The following is a 27865-nucleotide window of genomic DNA, read 5'->3' as shown; positions in this document are numbered from 1 at the left end:
GTGATCTTATTAAAGAACTGGAGTTGAAAAACCACAGAGATCAAAGACTGAAGTCACTAATTTTGCATGTTTCTCAAGAAAGAGTTATACATTTAGTACAACATCTACCTAATCAATCTCGTCATACAGATCCCTGGACAATAGTTGCTACACTCACATCATCTTTTCCACTGACCTCACACAACATTCTATGAAGTCATCAAGTAAGCAGAGTTCAGAGAACTCATCTGGCTGAAAAACTCACAGAAAGAAAGGAAGAGGTTGGGTTTCAAAGAGATTTGCTGTACATTTTGATCATGCTATAGAGGAAAATGATGCTAATAGTATTCTAGCTCCACCCTTTAGATTCAAGTACAGTCAAAACATTCATTCTAGGTTTTGTCACCTCTAACACTGTCAGACTCTTGCTTTACACTACAAATTGTATAACTAAGGAAAGCTGAAGCAAATTCTTCAATTCTACTCCATAGTATCTGTATGGCGAAGAGGAATTATCTTCATCAAACAAATAAAGGTTGATCAACATCCCCCTCTGCACTCGTGAGCAGACGCAGAAATTTTGTGACCTCCCCAGTCTGATGTCGAACTAGAGGAGTGTTATAGTTCCTGAACCTTCACTTGTCAACCATCAGGGAAGAAAATCAGGAATTTCAGGAACAAAAGTTTAATTATTTGTTAATGTGTGAAACTAAATTCAACAAAAATTCTTGGCCTCTGCAATTCAATAGTTAAGGATCTTGAATCAAATTGCAAACAGCATGAAACCATTGAAAATATATTCAGTAGAAAATATTTATGCATAACACAATAGAATTACATTAAAATTCTTCTTAATATATAACAGCAGAAAAGCTTCAAGTTCTCAACATGCATATTCACCTTTCAAGCTGCTGGAACTTCTAGCTTGCTAAGTACCTAACATCGCTGCACTGTAGAAAAGAAAAGGGCTTGCAAAAGTAGTTCAGTTCTTCAGTGAGCCATAAAGTACAAGAGGCCTTCATTGGTATAATGAACTAAAGGATCACGTGCTTGTAGTTTCCATAGCAATTGAAAAACTGGAAGTCAAATTCTCAGAGTTAGGACTTTCAAAATCACAACTTCAAAAGGAACACAGCAGTCATCAATTTATCAGGCAGAAAGAAAGAAGAGGCTGAGAATGCTACATAGAGAATCCTCACTCCAATCAGTAGCAGCATCTGGCACAATACCCATTCTTTTCTGTATGGGTAGGAAGTACATCACTTTGCAGCCCCTATTAATATTGCAGCTGTATTCACTTGTGGGGTACTAAAGAAGCCAGAGAAGACTGTCTGTGCCAACCTACTTACTCTGAGCAGGTTGCTAATTATACCTGCAAAACATTTTGACTGGAAAATTTAAATCACCAATTAGGTCATTTTGCAGCCTGGGATACAAACTCATCCTGACCAATACTGAAGCTCAACTTCTAGTAACTTAATTTCTTCTAAGTAGTCTTCCTTAATCAGTAAGTCAATCACCATGTAGTGTTTTGGTATCCCATCAAGTTCACAATAATGAGTATCTGGGTGCTATTGTTTGATTCCATACCTTGAGGGCAGACCTTTGGGGTTTTTATAATATATTCAGATAAAAAGCAGCCAGGAGTTGCAAGTAAAAACCAATGGGTTTTGAGTTAACAGACAAAATGCTCACCCCTAAGTACATTAGCTACTTACTTTGCCTTGTTATCACTTACCACTGATCCTATGGAAGTTTGAAAGAAGCTAATGCTGATGGATTACTTTTAGTATCAATATTCCTGTGCACGCTTCACTGAAAAAGGAAATGTCTTTCACACTGAAATATTTATACTGAAAAATGCACTGGAAATAGAAGGCAACACAAAACATAATCCAAATCAAATATTAATGGTAAAATGATGATGATGTGTTATGGTCTTATGCATTAATGCTGTCATACTGCTTTACCAGTCGAGGTAAGATCATGCTGCTCAGCAAGTCTCAGTATTGTTGTGGCTAATACACAAATTATGGTTAACTTCAATCACAGTTCTATGCCTTCATCTTTTTCATATTGAAATGAAACTGGGAATAAAAAATGATGAAAAGTTCCCTTTCTCTAGTGACATTTTCCATTAGCTATGACCCCTGATAATTGCCATGTTTGCTTCTGTTCCACTGCATGCAGTGGAACAATTCATTATTTGTTCATTCCCAAAGTACCAATTTGACTATCTCCAGATCCTCTTTTCTCACAGTGAAGTAATTTAATGTGGTTCAAATTTGAATATGTGTTCCCAATTCAAAATCCATCAGGCACTGATTACTGGAGCACTTTTTAAAAAAGAGGTATTTTAATCTTAAAGAAGCCATCAGTTCTCTAGATTTCATAATCCTAAATTTTTGAAGACAAAAATCCCTCTGACAAAGTGAATCTATTTCCCAGAGCATCCAGAGATGCTTGGTACTCCAGATCATAATTTCAACAGCAGCTCTTTAAATATTCTTCTCTCTAATTTTACCTCTATGTGGGATAATATATCCTCTTCAGCATATTCCTGACTGTTCCTGAGCAAGATCCATTTTTATTCCTTAAACATATTTAGGATGTTGTGTATAGCAGTATGACTAGCACATGCCTACTACCGTACTGTGAAGAGCAACTGAGCATGTTAGACTTTGCAGATGACTGCTACAACAGCAGTCACTCTTAGGAAGACAAGGCTTATTCACCTGCTGAAGTGGTGCTTTTGAGATGCGAATGACAGGGGGGAACCTGTTGCCACAGGGAATGACTGGAAGCTGCCTACGACCAGCAGAGCGGTGGGAGGAAGAGGAGTGGCTCTCAGCTGATTGACTCCTTTGTAAACCAGCCTCTTTCAGAGGGTCCGAGTGGATGGACAGATAGGCTATAGGGCTCATGCTGCGGAGGATGGGGCTTGAAATTCTTGGAGTGGAGAAATGCAGCAAATGAGATGAGTTGAGCTGTGAGAACAACATGGCAGGGAAAAAAACAATACTTTTTTTAAATTAAAATACTGATTTTTTTTAAATTTTTTTTTGTAAGACCATATTCACAACTCCTCACAGGCTAAAAGATGGTCATTTAAGAGGAACCTTAAGTCTAATCTTCACATTAGCCATCAATGTTTAAAACTCCAGTATCATAATCAAAAGTGAGCAGGCACCTACCTTCAGTCAGTCAGCAACAACCTGGGGCAAATTTAGTGAAGTAACACAGTCTGCTCCAAGGACACAGTGTGTGTACAAACTAGCTGCCTCGTCCTTGCCAACACTTAGCATGTACACCCATTGCAGGCTTTGCAAATGTGAGTGCACAGCTATGGCTACAGCAGCCTAGACTAAGAACTGCAGCTGACAGGATTAGTCAGTGAGATCAATGCTAAACAATTATGATGACATTTTCCAAATATGGGATTGAACTAGAACGATACATTGGCCTGAAAAACTCCACAAAGTCCTTCATTTTCAACTACAGCACTCCAGCATTTAGAAAAGATCAACCAAAAAACCCAACAAAAATAAGAACAGGACTGTAGAATCAAGGCATTTCAAACCAACAGTGTCACAAAAGTACATTCTTTTCAAGTTGTTTATTGATGATGCTAACAAACCTACAACTCTGACATACAACTCTGGAATAAACTGATTCTTTGCAAGAATTTTTCCAGTGCTGAATAAATCTGTGATGGTGACACATCTGAATACCTGTAAAGGAGACTGCTATACACAGCTTACAATTCTTTGTTCCAAGCATATTTAGACAAAACCATGAAGAGTAGAGAGGAACTTCATGAAAGCTTTGTGATGGCCATTGTCTGTTTTCTGTCATGGTACTTGCAATTCTAACCTATATTCCTCGCAAGAAGAGAGCACCTATTAAGCATTTTAGTTTCCAAAGAAAAGGTATTTTCAATTGTGCCACTCTTAAAGCTCCAGTCCCCACAATGCATAACTGTCAATCAACTGGGGGGAAAATAAGAGTATTTCCAGTGTCCTATAAAAGCAGCAACTGAGGAGAGAAGGTACATGAAAATTACATTACTTAGAGCTTGTAAATAAATGGAAATTTAAGAGCAGGGTTTTGATAAAATGTAATAGTACCTTCATATACAAAATGGTAATTTCAGCAGTATTTCTAAATAATAAAAATAAACAGAGTCACACAATCAAACCTCTTCTATAACCACACATCCATCTAGCCTCCATCCATCCCTCTTGTATTAGGCTGACAACCAACTCTGACCAGAGCAAAATGCTGTTTGAACTGATGATGAAAATGAAATTTGCTGTTACATGCTCAATTACTTCAACTCCATTCTTTTTTTTGCTGAAATATCTGCTTGACAAATACATGTTGCAAAGTTTTGTGCGTGCACTGTGTGGAGCTCACTGCAACTCAATACAAACACAGTGAATTAATGAGCAAGTCCAGTTTTTGGCTCTTCACCCCCCACCAAGGAGAAGAAAAACGAGGAGGTGTCTGATGCAAAGTGCTGCTCCAGTAGAAATTCACCATTAGTCGAGATCAGTTGAAATTCTTTTGACAGATTAGCTTAATACCAGCAGATATTAGAGCAAATCAAGCACTGTTTGTTCTCCTGCAACCAAAGTCAACATAAAGCCATTACAACAGCATAAAGTCAGCATATATATCCTAGCATGTTCTGAGCAGTTCGACAAGATGTGATCATGTGCCCAGAGCTGAGCCAGATGAAACTGGTATTTGCTGATAGCACACTGAATCTGCACTGCAACTGGAAAACCATGACTAATAACAAAAATTAATTCACTTACCTGTAGGTCTTTTTCATAATAGACAGCATAATTTGCTGTAATTTTTTTTATGCCTAGAACTTATTCACCCCCAAGCCAAATAACTGACAGGTTTTTCTCTCATATTTTGGCTTCAGGTTTCCTCCCTGAACTGCTACAACTTTACATTCCTGTTAGAACTCTGATGCTGTGTGAAATAGGTGAGAAGTTATATTATCAATTATGTGCACACATCATTTCAGGAAGAGCATTCATCTACAAATGGAAGGATGGCAGACCAGCAATTTCTTTTATTCAGGAGAAAATTAAATCATGATGAACCTTTAGGTTTTCATACAGAAACAACCTTGCTACTACTTAACTGTTTAAATAGTGAACAATAATACCTTGAAAGAATAAAGAGGAATAATCAAAATAGAAATGAAAAATAAAAAAACCCCATAGACTAGGAAAACTCTTTCATTCATCCATCACTTGATATTTAGGTTATCAGAATAAGCTCAACGAATGTAATTTGTCCTACTTAAGGGACAGTAAAGCAGGTCATAGTATCATAGTATTGGTCAGGGTTGGAAGGGACCACAAGGATCATCTAGTTCCAACCCCCCTGCCATGGGCAGGGACACCCCACACTAGATCAGGCTGGCCAGAGCCTCAGCCAGCCTGGGCTTAAACACCTCCAGGGACAGGGCCTCAACCACCTCCCTGGACAACCCATTCCAGGGCTTCACCACTCTCATGGTGAAAATGGTCTCATGGTCACTAGAAATCCATTCAAGAGGTGTATTGATAAGCAAAATGACCATGACAGACAATACTCCCCAGAGTTTCAAGTTGTTTGAAATGAGTAAACTGTTTCAGAAATTAAATTAAGCTATTATGTTATTAAGGTTTCAACATCTTTTAAGAACACATAAGTCATTCTACTTATGGTCCAAGATTTACATTCTTGGATCTAAGCCTTCTCTTAGTAACTGGTGAAATACCACTGAATCAGCAGCAAAGTATGACACTTTGCCTGTTATTTGTATTGTCAGGAAGGCATTACCTAGATAAAATTACTAAAGGACAAGGATACCTGATCCACTAACAAGGATCACACTCAAAGAACAGTTTCAGATGGGTAAATGCTTTAAAATGAAAGAAAAGCACTCCAGCAAACAACTCCGTAAGGTCACCAAGACTCTGGAACAAAGAGAACTACTGTATGAAGAGACATATAGATACTGTCCTCCCATGAACGTTTGTTTCCTTTACAGTATCACAGTATCACTTAGGTTGGAAAGGACCTCGAGGATCATCGAGTCCAACCTATCAACACAGACCCCATGACTAGACCATGGCACCAAGTGCCACGTCCAATCTCCCCTTGAACGCCTCCAGGGACGATGACTCAACCACCTCCCTGGGCAACCCGTTCCAATGACGAATGACTCGCTCAGTGAAGAACTTCCTCCTCACCTTGAGTCTAAACCTCCCCTGGCGCAGCTTGAGACTGTGTCCCCCTGTTCTGGTGCTGGTTGCCTGGGAGAAGAGACCAGCCCCTTCCTGGCTACAACCACCTTTCAGGTAGTTGCAGAGGGCAATGAGGTCACCCCTGAGCCTTCTCCAGGCTAAACAATCCCAGCTCCCTCAGCCTCTCCTCATAGGGCTTGTGTTCAAGGCCTCTCACCAGCCTTGTTGCCCCTCTCTGGACACGTTCAAGTGTTTCGATGTCTTTCTTAAACTGAGGGGCCCAGAACTGGACACAGGACTCAAGGTGTGGCCTAATCAGTGCTGTGTACAGGGGCACAATGACCTCCCTGCTCCTGCTGGCCACACTATTCCTAATGCAGGCCAGGATGCCATTGGCCCTCTTGGCCACCTGGGCACACTGCTGGCTCATATTCAGGTGGCTGTCAATCAGCACCCCCAGGTCCCTCTCTGTTTGGGATCTCTCCAGCCATTCTGACCCTCCCCTATAACAAGAGCTAAATCCCAGTACACTCTCTGATGAAGACTGAAATACCTTTTATGAAGCAGGATACCATCAAGGAAGGACATAAAGGACAGCTGACCTTCAAATATCTTCCTGGACTTCGGGTTTCAAGGGATAATGAAGTAGATGAAGACTACCACAAATTGTCATCACACTTGAAATATATAACTGCACAGACACACTCTGTTCCTAGTTTCTAAAATCAGCTGAATAATTTCTATTTTCTTTATTTCCAGTTCAGTTTGCATTTTCTATCCACATGACTCACCTTCGAAACATCATGTTCCTTCCTGCCATTCAACTTACCCTCACAGCACTACTTGCCCTCCCAGGATAATATAAACTATACTGATTTCCACCACTTTTAAGGTCACAACAAATAGCCCTTAATTGCCTGAAAATCTCACCCCAGCTTATAATTAATTGACCTTGTTTATAACTATTTCTGCTCCCATGCTCAGAAACCTCTTCCTTTCTGGATATTATCCACAATTTGCACTGTAGTACAGGGTACTTCTATCACTTCTACTTTAATTATACTTTTTTTTAAAAGCCAGGTTTGTTTAAAGTGGGACAGTGCACTTGAATTCAAAATGGAACAATGTTTTTAATGCCTTTCAAAATAAAAACACCTGATAATTAGTATCCTGTAAGGGACTAAGAATTTCTCTTTGCTATCTGTTTTACTAAAACTAACATTAGACTAAAAAAACTGAACGAGTGAAAACAACTGAGCACTTCCAATTAATTATTTGTTTCACCTTTACAAATTTCCAACCCATTAAAAGCACTTTCACACAACTGGTTTTTATCTCAAAAAACTTCTGTTAACAGAAAGGCATCTTCTCTATACCACCTAATTCACAAGTATCATATTGGAATATAATCTTCTATGAAAGATAGGATCTTGCACTTTCATGAGAATCTAGCTGTATTTGAAATGTTACCATAGGTAATTACAGTGAGTAGTTCATTTTCACCACAAAGGATATTCCACACCCTATAATAAATGAGTGGTTGCTGACAAGCTTCTTTTTCTAATGAGCTGGCTATGGCTTTCACAAAGAATGGTGTTAAGTGAGGGAGAAGTACAGCCAGGTTTCTTGAGCTTTAAAAGGAGCTTGAAAGGATTGCCCTTTATTATCATACAAGACACAACCTCTACTGGGAAAGTGAGGGAAATAAAGCCAGGAGCTGATGCCTAGTCACTTAGCCAGTAATCTCACTTCCCCCTTAAGTAAAGCCAAGGAAGCCTTTGTTTAGAATCAGTGACCGGGAACAAAAAAAGTAAATGTTCCAAAACTATGCAAATGAAAATCCTTTAGAGAAGATGGAGAAACACAAAAAGAAGAGGATGCAATAGCAGCGAAGCAACCTTAGTGACACGAGAACTCTAAGCACGAAACAAAGCTGAAAAATTACCTTGGTATTGAGAGGTAGCAACAATTTATAGAAGTCAACAAGTTGTATAAGAACCATTAGAAATTTCAGAAGAAACAGCAAGAAATGAACAGAATTCCAAAAGGAAATACTACACCAATGACAGTGACAGCAAATAACTCTTTGTTTGATTTTGACCATTTAGGCTTTTCCTAAAACATATGAAACATTGCAGCACAGTATTTTTACTTATAGTACATTTATGTTTTATGTACTGCAAATACAATAAATATACATGTGATATCACTGATTAGGAACCACTGCACAAGTAGCTTCTTCATATATATATCTATGTGTGTGTGTGTATCTTTATATATATGTGTGTGTGTATATCTTTTTATATATACTATTTATTTCTTTTTAACTGAGGCCAGTTCTGTGGATCATACCTGCAGAATTAATAGCCACTTCCATGGGAGAATGTAAACCCTCATACAACAGGAGGGGGAAGATCATTCCTCAAGAATCAGACCCCACATCTGATGAAACTAGGAATTTATGCTGCATTATTGTATTTTAGTCACAGCCTTTTCCCTTGTTATCTCCTCACATAACTGTGAATAAAGAAAGGTTCAATAAAACAGTGACTGTTTCTCTTACCGGAGTGAGTGCTCCTTCTGCTTGAGCTTCCATAGGACTTGTAGGGGTGGCTGCAAGAAGCTGTCCAGCAGCTCCGGACAGAAGTTCCAATTTATCCGTAAGCTGTTCGGAAACAGCAGGATGACACTCCATAGCCAGAACAAACTCTGCCCCTGAGGTTTGGTTCTTGGCATGGACATTGTTTCCTGCCCAACCACCCTGTTTGGGCTGCTCTTCTGGAGTGGACTCTTCTAGAACTTGTAGTACCTCTGGCTCTTCATCTGAGGGACTTCCAGTCATTTTTTGTCCTAGCGCTTCATTTGTCCTGAAGTCTTGCAAGTCCCGTTCCTTATCTATTATCACCCATTCCTTAGAATCAACCTCCTGCCTGCAGGAGTTTAAGTTGACAGCTACAAATCCATTGCTAATAACACCATCGACATGTTCCGGAGAGCTCGCTGACACAGGCTTTGAAGCATCCGGAAGATATTCTTCATCATAGTGCCAAACATGGTCCATGCGGGCAGGAATCGGTGTTTTCTGAGAAGGAGGAGGAGCAGCAGCAACAGGAGTCTCTGCCACAGCATTCAAGTCTTTCTGCATCTTCTCCAAGCTTAAGAGAAGAGAGTATCTAAATTAGTTATGAATTAATTAAATAATGCAAGCTACATTTGAGGTTTTTCAGTGGAGGAAAACTACATTTATACACAGATTTGTTGTCACGTTTTAGAACAATCCACAGTGGCTGAAAGATCCTTAACTTGAAACAAATCACTCTGCTGTCGAGTAAAAATGGGCACATTAGAAATTTGCACATCTTGTAAGTGCAATTACAATGCAACATATTGTATTGCAAATGTAATTACCAGAAGGGTGAGTAGTGTGTGGATACCAGCTCATGATACCACCAGATGTCCACTGTACTTAATTTATGCTGCAAAGCAGAGACTAAAAGTAGGCCAGAGATAACAGATGTCTCCAGCAGCAGTTAGTAGGTGCCCTCAAGAATGTTATTGTTTTGATTGATTCCTTATTTATGCTTTGCATAACTTGCTTCATCAAACAAAAAGATTCAAATTACTAACCCAAATATGACATATTTAGAAGGATTTTGCTGTTACCAGTGCTTCATCTTTCTTCTACTGTTCTCACTAAGCCTCTGCCTCTCAGTCCTATTTGTGACCTTCTCACCTTATTTTTTCTACACAGAGGCCAATTGATTGAATCAGTTCTCACAGAATTGTGTATGGAAAGGACCTTTAAGACACACGAGTCCAATTGTTAACCTACCATTCCCAAGTCCACCACCAAATGATTCTATGAAAAAGTGATAGGACAAGAGGATATGTCTCCAAGATGCACCAGGGGAGATTTAGGTTTGGTATTAGGAAAATATCCTTTACCAAAAGGGTCATCAAGCATCCATCTGTCTCTTCTCTACCTTCAAATTCCATTTTAAGATCTGTCCTCTAACAAAACTTCTTAGAGTTGGTGAACCACCCTAGAGATAACCAAACCTGCTGCATGCAGGTAGATATCTGACTTTACTTCTTAACTCCACTTCTTGCAAACTGTCCTTCTCATGTCACATAGTCTAATCCCATGTTACTTCTACTGGGCACCTGATGTCATAGTTTTTATTTGGATGAGTTGTATGGACTGTCAAGAGTACCCCACTGAAGACAAGCATAATAAATATCAGTTTTTCACACAGTAGAGGAGAGATGGTAGTATCTTAATTGCATATCCTCAGAAGACTGAAGCACAGGAATAAAATACTGTCTTTACCAGGTCTCAAGAAATTTGTCTGTGTCTGGCTTTGACTCCAATGTGAGACGTTTCTCCAGCTCAAAGCTGTGAATTGAACGCAACTTTCGCACCAGTGGAGCGTCTCTCTCTAGCTGTGTGGTCTCTGAGCGAACACGGATTGGAGAACCAAGACTTGGTGCATTAAGCATTCCATTCACTGGCCCATGGCTGTTTTCTTCCTCTGTGGCAGTCTGTGCAAAAAGTAAAGTGAAAATATAACTCACTAGGAGCAGTAAAAGAGAGGAAGACAGGGTATAATGTGAATAAAATTCAGGGGTTTAGCCTATGATGAGATAATTTGTATTAGGAATGGTCCTGAGTTCATGCCACAGTTAAGGTGATTTAGATACGATCTTCAGCACACACCTGCAACAAGCGAAATACTAGTAATATACTAGTTCTGAATGGGTCTGAGAACAGGAGTCTCAAAAGCACAGTAATATATTTAATTTACTTTGATATTTCACACCCATCTCTGAAATTTTCTTTTAACAGTAGTCTGATACCCGGCCCTTGGTAGCATCGTCAGTGTGCTTTACAGTCAGGTGCTCTTACTAAAGAGACATTTGCTTCTGAGCTGTCTTTATGATTCTCTGGAGCATAGCTGACATTGTTATACACTAATCTACTAGATATTTCTGTGACTTAGACCTATGTTTTAGTCTGCTCACATTCTATCTTATACAATCACTGCACAGAATTTGGAGCTGGGAAATCACAAGCATCCTTAGTTTCAACAGGTATAACTACCATGAATTGACTTTACTTAAAGCACCACAATCTCCTTTTCCCCCTCTTTGGTTAAAAAAAACCAAAACAAATAAGAACATTTGAAAATAAACACCATGCCTTATTCTTTTCCAGAATACATTTGTTTTCTAATAAAGAAGTAATAAGCCTCAAAACAAGAGAGCTCTCCTAGATAAAGAATCAAGAAACAGGGCTACACTTGCCCAAGTATGAAATACTGTGATTGTGAGCAAGGGAGGCAGGAACCACATCTCAGAAACCTTTTTTTTTTAATTAAGCAGCATTCTCTTCTAAAGACTAGCTCACAAACTTGTTTGGATCACTACAAAGGTATTGTATCTTACGCAGACAAATCCACCAAGTGAATTAAATGGATACTGCCTATGACACTGCCAGTCTGTCAGTTGAAGAAGAACATTAAACCGGCTTTTGTATGTTCAGTATCTAACTTCTACACATGCAAAATGCTTTGGTGCCATTCAGTGAGCAAGAATCAAAACCCTGTCTGAAGAATGTGGATATCAATAAACTACAAAGAATCTCAAATTATCAGTAATCCTCTATTCATCATAAAGACCTGATAAGGTAAACCAGTTGTCTGCTTGTTCCGGTATGTAAATTGCTCTAATAAAATGGGTTAGCTCTACCATAAATCTTGTTTTCTTAGATCATTCTGACTAATCAGTATTAGTAAGATTGCATTATTAATCCTATTTTATGTGCACTATGAGGTATTCAGTATTCAGTATTCCTAAGGTTGGAAGGGACCTCAAAGATCATCGAGTCCAACCTGTCACCACAGACCTCATGACCAGAGTAGGGAGGACACTACAGCCCACTGCAGGCTTTGAAATCACGACCTTCCCACTAAGGGTCTGAAGCTCTTCAAAGATGGTCTTCTCAATGCAGATTTTTAAGTACCTTGCAGATCCCCTGTTTTATCTTGTTCCTATTTGCATCCATTTCTTCCCAAACATCTTTTTCCTGAGGACGCTGGTGCCCAGGGGATCCAGGCAGTTTCTCTGGTGAGACTCCAACTGGAATGCCATTCTCTCCATCACTGAGCTGTTCATCAGGGAACACTTCATCTGTGTTTTCACGCAGCAAATCTCCTGGGATAGGTGTGGCATTGGCAATGCTGTAAAGGTAGTTTAAAAAAAAAAATCAGAAAGTTAAAAATGTTGAGGCTCTGTTAAAAGAAATAAACAATTACAAGCAAAAGCATGCCTCTGTAGAAAACTAAATCTTAAAATTCATTTAGCATAAAAACTCCTACTTCCTGGCCTTCACAGTTTGTGTTTCTTTAATTTAGGCACACAACAAAAGCTGTAAATCATAAAACAATCACATAAAAGCTGGGGATTTTAACATTTGCAAAGCAACTTCTGAGAAAATTTGCTAGTGATCATAACCGGGCTGACAAAAGAATTAACAGCCACTTTCATAATACATTCCTTCTCCTCAAGATTTGGTAGAATAACAAAATAAAGTCTGTGAGAAAGACAGACCATTCAGCAAATTAAATGCAGTTTTAATAATTTTTCTTATCCAAGTGCTGTTTTGGTCCAATTATTGATAATCAAAGCATGATAATAAGACAGTACATTTTAATTGTGTTCTTTAGTCCCACTGACTTGAGGCTATGTGGGGCTAAGAGGTGCAGTTCAGTGTCTGAAACTGAAGCAATGTTATTCCTAAAAGTGAATGGTCAGAAAGACCATTAAAAGGCATTCCTTTACAGTCACCAGAATTGTTAACTGCAGCCAAGACAGTCTTTGTCAATAACTCCATTGTGATGCTAAGCATGATAATGGGTCTGAATCATATGCAAAATCCCTTACAACTTCAGTGTGTTCACCAGTGCACACTGTACACGTGTGTAATATTAACGCATTTATTTTAACACTTTTTTTTTAATTACCTTGAAATAATGGCTATTTAATATATTGTACATGAAATTCTGCTGACATGCAGCTTCACTACACTGTCTAAACTCGCATAACACAACCTTCATGCCTCAGATAAAAAGCTGAACTTCTCACGGCCTAGAACAGGCAGAGTCTTCCTCCTCACCCCCACACAGCTCTTATAGCTCCCTGAGATGAGTACAGTTATTACTACACATCCCATCTCCTCCAACACACTTAATTACAGAAGGTGTCAAAGACAACATTAACTATTATTTTAAACATGACCAAAATAAAATTTCCTATAAAAGATCCATTAGTTATTCAAAGTTACAAGGGAACTGCAGCTAGTAGTTTACTCCAAGGTACAGAAAACAATGGGTTTTGTTTCCAAGCAGTTAAACTCAGGACACATTTAGTTCCACAAAATATGACTTAACAGAGAAGGGACTAGCAAATTTACATGCAACTTCCTGAGCTACTACCTTTTATTGCTATAAATTTATGACTGCAGCACTGATCTTTCAGGATACTATAAACAGGAACCCTAAAAAACGAAATACTTCAAATGCTTCCAAACCTCCACTCCTCTCTTTATTCAAAATCTTGCAAAAAACCCCAACCTAAATTATGGAGATAATTTTCCTTTGGTTCACTGTGGCTGCTTTTTAAGTGACCCCAATGTGCAGACATACCCAATTGCAGCTGGAGTAAGACGAGTGTGTAACTGGGGTGTGGTTGAAGTTGTTGTTGTTGTCAGAGAGCCATCAGTTCCACTCTTCTCCCAGTCAAAAGGGTCACTTTCAATAACCCCAAATGTTTTCATGCTGTTGTCAAACACTGACATGAGAAGCTAAGAATGAAGAAAGAAGTTAATAAGCTTCATTTCTAATACTTTAACATGTGTCATCTTTGATTTTGACTGACAATTTTCCCCAAACCAGGACACAGTTCTCATGTTCCAAGGTTTCAAAGTCAAGTTATGTGAAATTCTATTTTTAAAAATACCCCACCACTCACATCTGTGTTTTTGTCAGTACAGAGAGGCAAAGATACACCATAGGCTTCCACGAAAAGACAGAAAGGCACACACACACGTCAGCATGACTACAGTGATGCAGAATAGTATCCAACTGCTCCCCAGTAGAGACAGAAATATATTCAGTAACCCCATTAGAAAGCAAGGAAATTAATGACAAATATGTAAGGAAGAAGACTGATCTGCTACTTCACACATTTCTGTTATTTAGAATCATGCATCATTTACTTTAATGCTGACATTCATCCCACAGAAATGTCACACTGGAAGCTTTCCACCCTCGTTTTATGCTATGAAAATCATCTAGAACAATTTATGTCCATGACAGAGAAAATGCATCTACCTCCCTCGCCCTGTGGAAAAGAATTTGTCTCATTCTAGTCACTGGTGGGAAGGTTGTGTCCATATCTCATCACTGCTTACTTTGTAATGGTTCTAAAAATAAATTTAAAAAAAACAAACCAAAACTTAAACCACCATTTTTTCCCCAAAAAAAACTAGAACCGTAGTTTTCCTTCATTCTTCCAGTTTAAGATGTTGATTTTTTAACTCTAGCCTCCTTTAAAAAAACATTCCCTTGGGCAAGTTAAAACAAATGGGAAGCTTGGATCATTTTTTTTTGCTATAAAGTGGCCATATCCATTTTGTCCTTACTCTCAAGAATCTTTTCTGTGCCTGCTCAGTTCTGAAACCCTACAGAACTGCATAGAGCTATAGTTCACTCTTTGTCCCCCCCATACTCTCCTCAGTGTGCACTTGCAGCCCACAAAGCAAATCAGATCCTGGACTGCATCAGGAGAAGTGTGGCCAGCAGGTCGAGGGAGGTGATCCTCCCCCTCTACTCAGCCCTGGTGAGACCCCACCTGGAGTACTGTGTCCAGTTCTGGAGTCCCTATTACAAGAGGGATGTGGAGGTGCTGGAACGTGTCCTGAGAAGGGCCACAAGGATGGGTCAGAGGGCTGGAGCACCTCTCCTATGGGGACAGACTGAAGGAGTTGGGGCTGTTCAGTCTGCAGAAGAGAAGGCTCCCAGGTGACCTAATTGTGGCCTTCCAGTATCTGAAGGGGGCCTACAGGAAGGCTGGGGAAGGACTTCTCAGGATCTCAGGTAGTGATAGGACTAGGGGGAATGGAATGAAGCTGGAGGTGGGGAGATTCAGGGTGGATGTGAGGAGGAGGTTCTTCACCATGAGAGTGGTGAAGCCCTGGAATGTGTTGTCCAGGGAGGTGGTTGAGGCCCCGTCCCTGGAGGTGTTTAAGCCCAGGCTGGCTGAGGCTGTGGCCAGCCTGATCTAGTGTGGGGTGTCCCTGCCCATGGCAGGGGGTTGGAACTAGATGATCCTTGTGGTCCCTTCCAGCCCTGAATGATACTATGATACTATTCTCTTCTTCTTATAAACCATATGTAATCTTAAGGTCACTTTCCTTTAAATCTTTTCTACAATTTCTGGTATAATGCAAATAAGAATTCAAATGCTTCATGATGTCAGGAGGGTGGAGCAAAGTGTGCATAAATACCTGAATAAAATAAACACACCTGACATCATGAACATTTTAGACTGTAATCTCTTCAAAGCAGGGATCCTGACCATTCTTGTTCAGTCCCTAAACGATAAACACTAACAAAGAAGGATACATATGAAAGGTACGAATAACAGTGCTTGTTGTGGTAGGGCCAAATGGGCCCAGCACAAACCCAGACAGGCCCCAACACGTCTGGGTAAACAAGCCTCCTTTTGCGGTAAGAGCATGTGGACTGGCTACTGCTTCTCCCTGACCAGGTCTATGTTTCTGCCTTGTATGGCCACAGTGTGACAGTGTCCCTTTTCATGGGGTTACTATTTGCTGGCTTCAGGTGCCCTATTGGCCCAATTGAATCTTGGGCAAGTGATAAATAGAGGCTAGGTTGTAGTCACCTTGCCTTGTCTGCTTGGACCTGCCTTGCTTTAATTTGCCTTGCCTAGACTGCCTTGCCTCAAGTTGCCTGGTCCAAGACCTGGGGTAGAAGCCACAAGCTTCCTCCCTGCAAGCTTGAGAAGCGTCGAGCCTTAGGACCCAAGCCTTGCTTCCCCTTGCAACTAGAATTTTTGCCGTGCCTCAGTTTAACCAGGAAGACGCAAGAGCCCTTTGTGGAATGCATCGTATCACCCGCCATCCTGCTGAAACCAGACCAGCAGCGAGGCATACCTGCTGGCAACCAGCCATGCTCGGTGCATGAGAGCGCCTCAAAAAAGCCTCAACAGCTAATACAGCAACAGCACCCCCTATTTGGGGTAGAACCTTTTGTGTGCAATTAATTCACTGCCTCCTTGGCTTAACAGTTCCTGTCGAGTCTCCCCCTGCCCTGTGGTTGAGCACTGTAGCAGCACCAGGGAATTCTCTCTTTCTGTTATTCCTCCTGGCTTGCTTATAGTTGTTAAAATTTGTTATCTTGCCTAAGTGTTGTATGCACCCACTGTAAATATATATTCCAGCTGTACATCAAACCTATTTGATACAAGTTTGGCAATTTTTCATATAAATAAAAAGTTGTTAATGTTTTCATTAATATTCATACTTGACACAATATTAATCTCATAAATTCACACATTCTGTAACAGTGCTACAAAAAATACTAGTTAAGAGAGACCAGAGCTTAAATGATAATGTAAAATAAAGCACTTTCTCACCATCCTAAGTAAAATCACCTTGCCCTGGTCTAAAGCACATGAGCAAGACCGTGTCAGATGGCTTGTGCTGCAGCTACACAGCTGCAACATTCCAGAACCAGCTGGAGGTCTGTAAATTACTGGGCTGTTTGTATCATGGATCAACTCTGTCCTTGTATCACATTAATCCCTGAGTATACATGCTATGTTATACACAAGCAAACCACAGTAAAAGTGTTGGTAAAGATACCTCCGTATATATATTTTATCATTCAGGATATATATTTACCAGTCGACAGTCAAGGCATTTCTATACAACAATTAAATTCCTCCAATCAGTAATTTTTACTATAGAACAATAAGAATCTTAAAATCTGATTAATCTTTATAATTGGGCACACAAATCAAACACCAAATTTTCTCAAACATTTTCCTCACGTGATAGGATAAATTCCATGAAAACTTGTAATAGAAAAGGAGAAAAAGCCCACAAACCAAAGTAATACTTTTTCAGGAAAAGTGAACATTTTCTGTATAGATAGTAAGAAAATTTTGTCATATTCAAAACAGGAACATCTTCCACTAAATCAGGTTACTCAGAGCCCAGTCCAACCTGACTCTGGGCTGTTTACTACCTTGCCAGGCAACTTGTGCCACTGTTTTACCTCTCTTCGTCTAAAAGCCATCACCCTTTGTCATGTCACAACAGACTATGCTAAAAACTCTGTCCTCATCATTCTTACAAGTACCCTTTATGTACTGACAGGCTACAATAAGGTCTCCCTGAAGCCTTCTCTTCAGGCTTAACAATCCCAACACTTTCTTGGTAAGAAAGGTGATCCTTCCCTCTGATCATTTTTAAGGCCCTCTTCTGCATCCACAATCTTACAAAGTAAAGCACAAGAATTATTCTTATCAAAGCTACAATTCCAAAACCAGTGAGAATTACGTATTTAGTCAGTTGAACCAATTCAGCTTGCACACCAACAGCGAGGCATTCTTCTTTGTTTTCTGAGTTAGTCAGAGAAACAAATGCACAGAGGCAGACTGGTAAGGCAAGTGGGAAGCTGGCAGGGATGTTGTCGTTTGTGTTCCTGGATGCCAGACAAAAAGCACACAGGGGCAACGCAGTTGTGATGTCATGTTTGATCAATTTGATCAGTTTGTTTGACCAGTTCAACTTCTCCCCCAGTTTGAGAGACAGAAAAAAGTCTCTGCCTCTTCCTCCCTTCCTGAGCATTCCTCTGCTGCTTTCCACATACTAGTACAGAATAAAGTTCTATCATTGAGTTTTATTTCTTGTTAAATCATGGGTCAACACTTAGTGAATGAGGCACATTCTAGAGCATGTTCTCTTGACACCTATTACCTTATCACCAAGCTGAAGCTGTCCATTTCAGTAGGCAATACTCTCTTAAATAAAATTACTAGTTTTCTGGTTATCTCTGTAGGCAGTAATTCAGTCTTAAAAAGCCACCACAGCTGCACGTTGTGCTTTAGCTGTATGTATTGTAGGTGCTGCGCTCCAGATTTTGGAAAACTGCCAGAATGGCTATCACTGAGCAAACAACCTGATCAATTTAACTTAGCACCCACTGGAGGCTAGGAGGGCATCACTCAATCCTAACAGAATACCCACTGCAACACAACTGCCGACTATTTTTAGAAACTTAACTGCTTTACTCTTCCCAAATGGGTGGGGGGGGGAGGGGGTGAGGGAAATCATTTTAAGAAATAAAAAAATCACATCTTTGAACTGCGAAGTTGCTGTGGCACTAGATGGTCATTAAAATAACTTCCTGGTGGCACAATCCATAATCACTGCCAAGATTACGCAATGAAATCAAAGGAAATGGAAGATGAAACAGCATAAAATTCTGCTACTTAAAAATCAGGAAGACAAAATAGTCCAAATGCTTACCTGGTAGTCAGGCTTTGTAAAGTAATCTAAATTAGAAATGTGCTCCAGAAAGACGTTAAATTCTTGAGGAAGATGTTTCAACATAAGTCGGTGCTCGTACCTTTCCTTAATGGAGCCCACTTGCTCCTAGGAGTAAATAACACACTAAACATTAGCACACTGTCGTTCTGTGCTACGACATATTCACCTTGTATCTTACAGCCATTCAATACACTACTTGCCAGAAAGATGGCCAAGTACATCACACTGAACAGTAGTGAGGAAGGCTATTCTGCATCAGACAGCAAGATAAAAGTTTCTGTCATTGCCCTCTCAGTGCAACAAGCCAAATAATGTACAAACTTCACATTCAATATGAAAAGCTATTGAATTTTCTGCTGCATTTGAATGCTGCCTGATATCAAGAAATGTCATTAGGCACTCCAATCCTTCTAAAAAGAATGTGTTAAGGATTTAAATATCCTCTTGCATCACCTGAAGTTCAGAAGAGAAGGCTCCGAGGTGACCTCATTGTGGCCTTCCAGTATCTGAAGGGGGCCTACAGGAAGGCTGGGGAAGGACTTCTCAGGATCTCAGGTAGTGATAGGACTAGGGGGAATGGAATGAAGCTGGAGGTGGGGAGATTCAGGCTGGATGTGAGGAGGAAGTTCTTCACCATGAGAGTGGTGAAGCCCTGGAATGGGTTGTCCAGGGAGGTGGTTGAGGCCCTGTCCCTGGAGGTGTTTAAGCCCAGGCTGGATGAGGCTCTGGCCAGCCTGATCTAGTGTGGGGTGTCCCTGCCCATGGCAGGGGGGTTGGAACTAGCTGATCCTTGTGGTCCCTTCCAACCCTGACTGATACTATGATACTATGATACTTTTTGCTACATTGTGTATGACTAGTAAATCCTGTTTAGTGTAAGATGAGTACATCAAAACTGAGATGCTACCTATATACCACACTGTCACCTACCAATGTGTGAGTCACATCAGAGAGGATCGTTGTTGCAATCTCATTTCAAAAGAAGTTGAAAGGAGCAATAATCAGCTAACTGGATGTTGTTTCATACAACTGGATGTTGTTTCATACAACTGGATGTTGTATGAAACTGGGGGAAGGCTGTGCTGCCATCCAACCACACCTGGACAGGCTGGAGAGCTGAGCAAAGGTGAACCTCGTGAGGTTCAGTAAGGACAAATGCAGAGTCCTGCACCTGGGGAGGAATAACACCAGGCACCAGTACAGACTAGGGGCCATCCTGCTGGAAAGCAGCTCCGTGGAGAAAGACCTTGGAGTCTGAGTGGACAGCAAGTTCTCCACGAGACAGCAATGTGCCCTTGAGGCCAAGAGGACACCCTAGGGTGCATTAATTAAAGTGAGTCCAGCAGACCTAGGGAGGTTCTCCTCCCCCTCTACTCTGCCCTGCTGAGACCACACCTGGAATACTGTGCCTAGTTTTGGGCTCCCCAGTTCAAGATGGACAGGAATCTGCTGAAGAGAGTCCAACAGAGAGCTACAAGGGTGACTGTTGGACATGAACATCTCTCCTATGAAGAAAGACTGGGAGAACTGGGGCTGTTTAGTCTGGAGAAGGCTTGAGAGGGGCTCTTATCAATGCCTGACACTATCTGAGGAGTGGGTGTCAAGATGAAGGCAATAAGTCTTTTTTTGGTTCTGCCCATTGATAGGACAAGGAACAACAGGTGCAAGCTAGAACACAGGAGGTTCCACCTCAACACAAGGAGACACTTCTTTACGGTGAGGGTGATAGAGCACTGGAGCAGGCTGTCCAGAGAGGTTGTGGAGTCTCCTTCTCTGGAGACTTTCAAAACCCTCCTGGATGCATCCCTGTGCAGCCTACTCTAGGTGATCCTGCTTTGGCAAGGGGATTGGACTTGATCTCTAGAGGTCCCTTCTAGCCCCTAATATTCTGTGATTCCAAAAATAAAAGCAATCAGAAATTCTAAATGTGTGATAAGGGTAATCAAAATGTACTCAAAGTGAAAACAGAAAAATGCAGTAAGGGACATGCTTATACTTACTTTTGCCTTGTAAAATGTCTGCAAACTAGAAGGGCAATCCAATTCCTGCCTAGAATAGTTTGTAAAACTTGTTTTCTTTTTACAGCATGACACTGGCAATGAGGACTAACACTAGAAACCACTGGAAAATGTAATGTTACAATTCATGAACCATAGTTGCATCCACTTGCAATGAAGATGTAAATCTCTCTTGGGTTTCACTTCTGGGTTTACCTTATCTTTTATTTTTCTCCAAGGCAGTTGACCAACCACAAATTCCACCAACATGTAGAACAGGGACCAAAGGTCATCATGCCGACCCATTTCCTGTGGGGGAAAAAAAAAACCAAAACAAAATTATTCTAATGTATCTTACAAATACCTATATGACAAAAAAGAAGTGATTCTTTACTGCTCTGGAGACAAATTAATACATATAAAAATTCATGTAATCAGCACTGCAAAACAAGTTCACACAATTCAGTCCAGCAACTACTTTAAGTAGAAACATAGAAGTAAATTTCCAAAGAAGACATAGAGAAACAAAACAGAAACTGAAGTGTGTTAAAATAATGTTGGAAATCAAATAGGGCTGTTTATCCCAACTTCAGTTTCTACTGAATACTATGAATTTTATACAACTCAGAAACTTCACCTTCTTAATTTATCAAGATACAATACAACACACCAAAGGTAACTATTAAAAGCCACTATTATTGCTACAACAAGAATGTCCTTATCCTACAGTAAAGTATATTGTCCTTTCCCAAAATGTATAAGCATCAATTTGTACATAATAAACACATAAGAACACAAAAAAAGGAAGTCAGTAGTAACTGCACTACTGACTGCTTTCAGCTACATGATATAGATCTGATACAGACTAGGGTACTCACTCTGTTTCTATGAGCATTGATTGATGCGTATCGTACTGTTCCTCGAAACCCAGCAACAGCTCGTGGCTGTCAAAGAATAGAGAAAGGAAAAGATTCTCATTGTCAGAATTAAATCAGGTGACTTTTAACTTGGCACCCACAAAGTGAGTATGGAGTCACAACAAATACCATCAGAGACTTTTTGTCCTATTTTAATTTACCGTGTTTCCACAAGCTCTCAATGGAAACAAGCAAGCACCACAAAGTAATACACGTCTTTTTGTTTTTGTCTGTGTGAGTTTGTGCTGTCCACAAGCATGAAGTCCTGTTTAAATCATTGCTCAAAAACCTATAGATCAGAACCGCTCCTCTTTTCTCTAGTAATGAAATTATTTCTTGGTTTGAGTTTTTAACTTGTGACAAGAGCTAAACCACAATGATTTCTTCCACTTGACTAAAATACAACAGTATTATGTGGCATGAACAGAAAACCAGCCATCTAGTGAAAATGTGCCAGCAACAACTTCACTATCTTATTGTCTGAACTAGCAAACTATCATTTTTTTGAGAAATTCCAAAAGCAGGAAAAGCCACAAGTAAGTCTCAATGCTGTGGCTGAGCAAGACATAGCAAGAGCTGCACTACAGGCACCAGTTAAAAATATTTCTGTCCTTTTCTACTTTCTGAATACCAGCATTCCCTCCCTGACACTCTAGATAGTGCACAATTGTAAATCAGCTGGTGGTTTACAATCACAGAGTATGTTTTCCCATCCTTCTTTCCTTCAAATAAAGCCTTACAAAGACTTATATAATTTGCCCTAGTCAGGATTACTATGTATTTGCATTATAAAAAACAGTAAGATCAAACTGTGGTTTGCCTAAGACATAGCTCCAATCCATGCCACCCCCTTAATGAATCATTCTATATAGACACAACTGCCAGAACTGCTAAATTTGCTTTATTTTATACAATCTTATTTTCCTAATCAATAATTCTCTTTGTTTCCTTTAACAGTAATGTGAGAATCTTGAATTAGCTTTCTCACATCTGACTTGTACTTAAAGGGGTATTGGCAATCTGTCTGCCTGCCCCAGACTCATGACAGTTGTTAGGACTTTGAAACATTTTGCACAATACAATGAAAAGTCTGGTCTGATACATAGATAAAGTACCTGCAATACAACAATATTACTCTATTAAAATAAACCACTTTGGCCTCTCTCCATATCTCTCTCTCCATATATACACATATATATAATTCCTTCCATATGGGTGTAATTTCTTCTTATCCTCAAGAGACAGACACTACACTGAGAGCTGTCAGTAAAGTACATCAGGAGCTGCCATTACTGTCAGTAACCCTACCAATTAAACCCAGCAGGATTATGCAGCAACATCTTTAAAAAGGATTCAACAGCCCAAATAATCAATTTCTGCTAGAGTGGTATGATAAGAGCTGAACCAGTGTTAGTTGAGAAGGAGATTATTTTCCAGGATGCTCTTATCACAGACAAGATCTCAGATGACATTCCTTAAATCTTAGGTTTTGCACATTGGCATAATGTTTCAGTGGTGCTTGGAACACATTTTGTGTTCAGACAGGACAGACAATTGAGTTATTAGTAAGTACATCATACTCCATACCCTGCAATGAAGGATGAACACTATAGTTGCAGAAATTTCACAGCACCATGTAATTATAAAAATAATAGCTTGAAATGCTTTGGGACTGCTTATTTTCAGGAAAAAAAAAAACCCTAAATTTTCCAAAAGAGAAACATTTCCTACAGGACTTCAGTCTCCTTTTTAGTACTTTGGAAGATTAGCAAGCCGTCCAATTAAGAATAATACAGCACCGCTGCCAAGGCAATCAAAACACAGGTAAATTTCTGAAAGGATGCAGTCTGACAAATAGCACTTCATCAGAAGGGGGCCAAGAGCTTAACTTTAAAACAACTGGAAATACAAACTGAGTAAATTCCAAGACTATGAAGTTTCAGAATATGAAACCAAAAGCTTCAGGTTCTGGCCTGGATGTTCAGAAGCAAGAACTACGCTTAGTTTTACTAAGTATTTCCATTCTTTTGAAAATAATGAAAAATACAAAAGCAACGTGAAATGAGGCAAATAGAATAGAATAGAATAGAATAGAATAGAATAGAATAGAATAGAATAGAATAGAATAGAATAGACCAGGTTGGAAGAGACCTTCAAAATCATCACGTCCACCTATCATCCAACACCACCTAATCAACTAACCCATGGCACCAAGCACCCCATCAAGTCTCTTACTAAACACCCCCAATGATGGCGACTCCACCACCTCCCCGGGCGGCCCATTGGAATGGGTAATCACTCTCTCTATGGAGAATTCCTTCCTAACATCCAGTCTAAACCTCCCTGGTGCAGCTTTTATTCCTAGAGTAGCAACTCTGTTTTCTAGCTAGCACGAAAACATTACAGTTGCTTAACCAGGAAGGCTATTGTGACACTAACTACATGAATGAAGACTCTACTATCTCAAATCAGGTTTGTCCATTTATGGACTTCCAAGCAGTTAGAAAACTTCTGAAACTTTTTCAGAGCTCTTTATGCATCTCACAATGGCTCATGCAGCAAAAGAGAAATACTACAGGCAATAACAGCAGCTTCCTGAATGACTCACCACAATTTTTCAAATAAAATTCCTCTCTGCTATTATAATCATGCTAATTTGTTTTAAAACACCTCCCATTTTTTTTTCCTGAGCTCACCTGTCACAAACTGAACAACAAAAAAAACCTTAAAGCACTTTGCAGAAACATAGTTTATAGTATTATCTTCCAGATGCCTTCCCTAAGAAACCTGCTACCACAGCAACTGAGCTTCATTAAAGCAAAGTAGATTTCCTTGCTGAGAAAAAAGCAAACATCTTCATAGGACCATTCTTCCTGTCATCACAGGTGACCTGTTAAGACAACCAAGAGAATCTATGGCATTTTATAGAGCCCATAGATGTAAAGGGCATTTGTACTAAAGAGATGGTATGTCCTATCTTTCAATACAACTGTGAATTTCAACCCACCACAACACCCTTTATTAAAATGGATCACATTTGTGTTCCTTTCCATGGCAAATACCATAATCAACATTCTCCTGTCTTTTCAGTTAAATTTGGTGGTGGTGGTGTTTCCTATCAGTCATAGACTGGAAGCACCCACCATTTCCAGGTGCTATCTCAGTTGCAGAGACCCACCAACAGTCCACTCACCAGTGGGCTCCATTCATAGTCTCTTCCACACTTAACAGCTTTATTTATCTATTTATTTATCATCCAATTTATTTATGGAAATTATCAGTGCCATGTTTTTCCTTCAGATAAGAGTAAGAAAGCTTTGCAATAGACAATTCTCAGATTGGCACAGGAAACCAAAGAAATTAGGTAAGAGCTCTTAGGGAAAAATAAATCCTACAAAACTTTGCCTTAAATCCCAGATATTAGATTAGTAGCAATGGCCACACAGGTGGCAATGTTTATTAGAGTAAGGGATATAATTTCTAGGAAGACCAGATTTCTTCCATACTTGTATTTGACACAAAACAGATTGCTAGTCTTCTACAAAACTGTAACTTGTTTGCATCAGTTTAAAATAGTTTTTCCGAATAGAATTAGCTGAAGCACTGATCTGGAAGCCAGAGCTGTCTCAGATTTGATTGCTATCCCTAAATTCTTCAAATGTAAGTTAAAATAAATTATTTTGAAGATACATTCATATGAAGCAGAGCCAACAACTCTGAAGAAATTTTCTCTTCATAGAGGTATTTTTTCATGTACCATTAGTTTTCTTCGGAGTGGCCCTGCCCTGGGAACATAGGACAATGTCTTAGATAAACTACATGGAGGAAATTAAGAGTTCCTAAAAAAAACTGAACTATTTCCTCTAAGCACAACAGGTTTGCCAATTCCTTAGAGACACTATGCTCACAAACCTGTCTACCACTGTTATTTCTTTGGAGGGGCTGTGGAAGAGGCAAATCACACTCCTTAGTTTTGTCTACTATCCCTAGATAAATGCTCTCCATTTATTGCTCTGAACAAGGCTGGAAACATTATGCAAAGCAAAAAGTTAGCTTTTTACTGCAGTCATGGAAACCAGACAATAAACATGAAAAAAACCAATAATTATTCTTCACATTATATCCAACACGCACCACCATTCCTTCTATTAGTCAGGCAATGACTCATAATTCTTAAGTGTCTCTAAGTTCTGGATTGAGGAACCAACACAAACAGTGAACACCACCTTCCTGGTGCTGCCTCCAAAGGCAAGTTCTCAAGTGTATAGGGGTGTGGGCAGAGAAGTAGCCACTTCCATTACTCTGTCTCCATTTGTTAAAGGCAGAATTCTTATATTTTCTTTTTATAAAGACAATTTCCCACCTCTTTTACCCAACAGGAATATATTTCTGGGATTGGAACTGTACTCAGTTCCAGTTCTTTGGAACCTATTTTCATAACAAATGGCTTCAACAATGCACGTTCTGATGCCCCTTAGCAATCTAACTTAATGCCTAGCATGTGCTAGCTCCAGTTTAAAGTAAATGAAAAATTCAGGGATCATCTATGTAAGGAAAGAGCGAGCAGATGAAATACAGTTGCCATTATAAGACATTATACATCTCAATCAGTTTTCATGTATGGGCAGCTACTCAAACCCACACTTCTATCTCTCTACAGAAACCACGTCAGACATTAAAACCCAAGTACATGCACCTAGAACTCTTTATTGACCCCCCTCCTAGAGTTGTCAGCATGATGCATTGTTTGGACTCAGATCTACCTAAATAGAAGCTGTGGTTTCCAAAAATTGATTGCAGCTCCCTGATCCCACACTACCTAGTTCCAGCAGAAGCTGGGTAACAAGCAGTGTTGACGTCTAACAGTACAATCAGATTTTGCTATTGAGGGATTTAACAACAACGTGGTGACAAATGAAAATTTAACTCCAACTGCCTGTGCTATAAAGAGCATCACCATCTCCAAGGCAGTAATATCTGATATATGAACCAGCTCCTAAGATACTCAGTTTTCAACCTGGTGCCTTTACTTCACCAATGTGATACACGAGCTGAAAATGGCAATTGTTCCAAAGCTGATTCACGAGCAGACAAAAAGTCTGGTGGGCTGGAAGTGGTAACAACCTACTAACTGTCTGTCACAAACCTGAACTTAATGCAGTGTAAAATATCACACAGGATAAATCTGCATTTACATTTTTGCTTTGCCCTGTGCAATCCTTCCTCTTCCTCCTATACTGGGAGCTAAGACAGCAATTACTGTAAGAAGACGACTGACTACCTACACAAACCAGCTAATGCACTGGCAGATAATTTCCCCAGACAGCAGAGTATTGTTTTACTGATCTCAGTAAGTAAAGATTTTATGGTTGCTCTGCATTATTGAAAGTCTTGTGCTCTTAGCAGAATGGAGAACTAAGGCCTTAATTTTTAACTGTTTTACACATATCATATTTAGTACTTATAACGATAATACCATAGAGTTACATCAATCCAGTAGTACTTATTTCCGTAGCAGACTTACTTTCAACTAAGAATAAGAAGCAAAATATCTTAAGCAAGCTGATGTACATAAAAACCCACACTTTCCTCCTTCTCTTTCTCTTCTAATTCTTCCAACTATTCAAAACAAATTTTCATAACTCAGCAGAGAATTCAGCCCATAGCTCAGAAAGAATTAGCAGATAGTTTCTGTTTAGATTTTGGTTTGCTTCCATTTTCACAAGGAAATTAAATTTTACTGGACCAAATCATCTGTGTTTTAAGCAAACAGGACAGCTCTCAAAAGCATCCAGTTCCTGCAAGTCTAATGGAAATAGGTGATTAAAGATAGAACCCAAATTAGCACCTTGACACAGAGGCAGACAGCTAAAATTCAATTAAAATGGCTCACATCAATTTTAAGAGGCACCAATCAGTTGGTCAATCACCATGTAATTTAGATGGTAAGTAAGCACATCTCCAGTCCCAAAACTGCAAGTTACATACTGGTCAGAAAAGTTGGGTGTAGTATAAAGCTGAGAATATTAAGAAATTTGGAGGGCATGAAGGAAGCAGTACAGAAAACCATAAGAAATAAGC

The 27865-nt window shown here is 39.7% G+C and overlaps 1 protein-coding gene across 3 annotated transcripts in view; it reads right to left on the bottom strand.

Moving 5' to 3' along the window:
• The window catches only part of TTBK2 (tau tubulin kinase 2), a 104601-nt gene that overhangs the window by 8401 nt on the left and 68335 nt on the right, over nucleotides 1–27865 (bottom strand). For 2 of the 3 annotated variants that reach the window (XM_068162228.1, XM_068162227.1), the window contains exons 7-14: nucleotides 21746–21811; nucleotides 21084–21176; nucleotides 18850–18975; nucleotides 13937–14094; nucleotides 12256–12472; nucleotides 10564–10775; nucleotides 8797–9388; nucleotides 2715–2966 (exon numbers count right to left, since the gene is read on the bottom strand). In XM_068162228.1, coding sequence (XP_068018329.1) covers nucleotides 2715–2966; nucleotides 8797–9388; nucleotides 10564–10775; nucleotides 12256–12472; nucleotides 13937–14094; nucleotides 18850–18975; nucleotides 21084–21176; nucleotides 21746–21811 — 1716 coding nt within the window. The remainder of the gene's footprint in view (nucleotides 1–2714; nucleotides 2967–8796; nucleotides 9389–10563; nucleotides 10776–12255; nucleotides 12473–13936; nucleotides 14095–18849; nucleotides 18976–21083; nucleotides 21177–21745; nucleotides 21812–27865) is intronic. The other variant, XM_068162229.1, reaches the window with a different exon arrangement.

This window comes from Melanerpes formicivorus, unplaced genomic scaffold (assembly GCF_026170545.1).
Source record: "Melanerpes formicivorus ecotype bairdi unplaced genomic scaffold, bMelFor1.0.p_v2 SCAF_62, whole genome shotgun sequence".
NCBI classification, from domain to species: Eukaryota; Metazoa; Chordata; class Aves; order Piciformes; family Picidae; genus Melanerpes; species Melanerpes formicivorus.
This window is presented reverse-complemented; position numbering and strand designations above follow the sequence as displayed.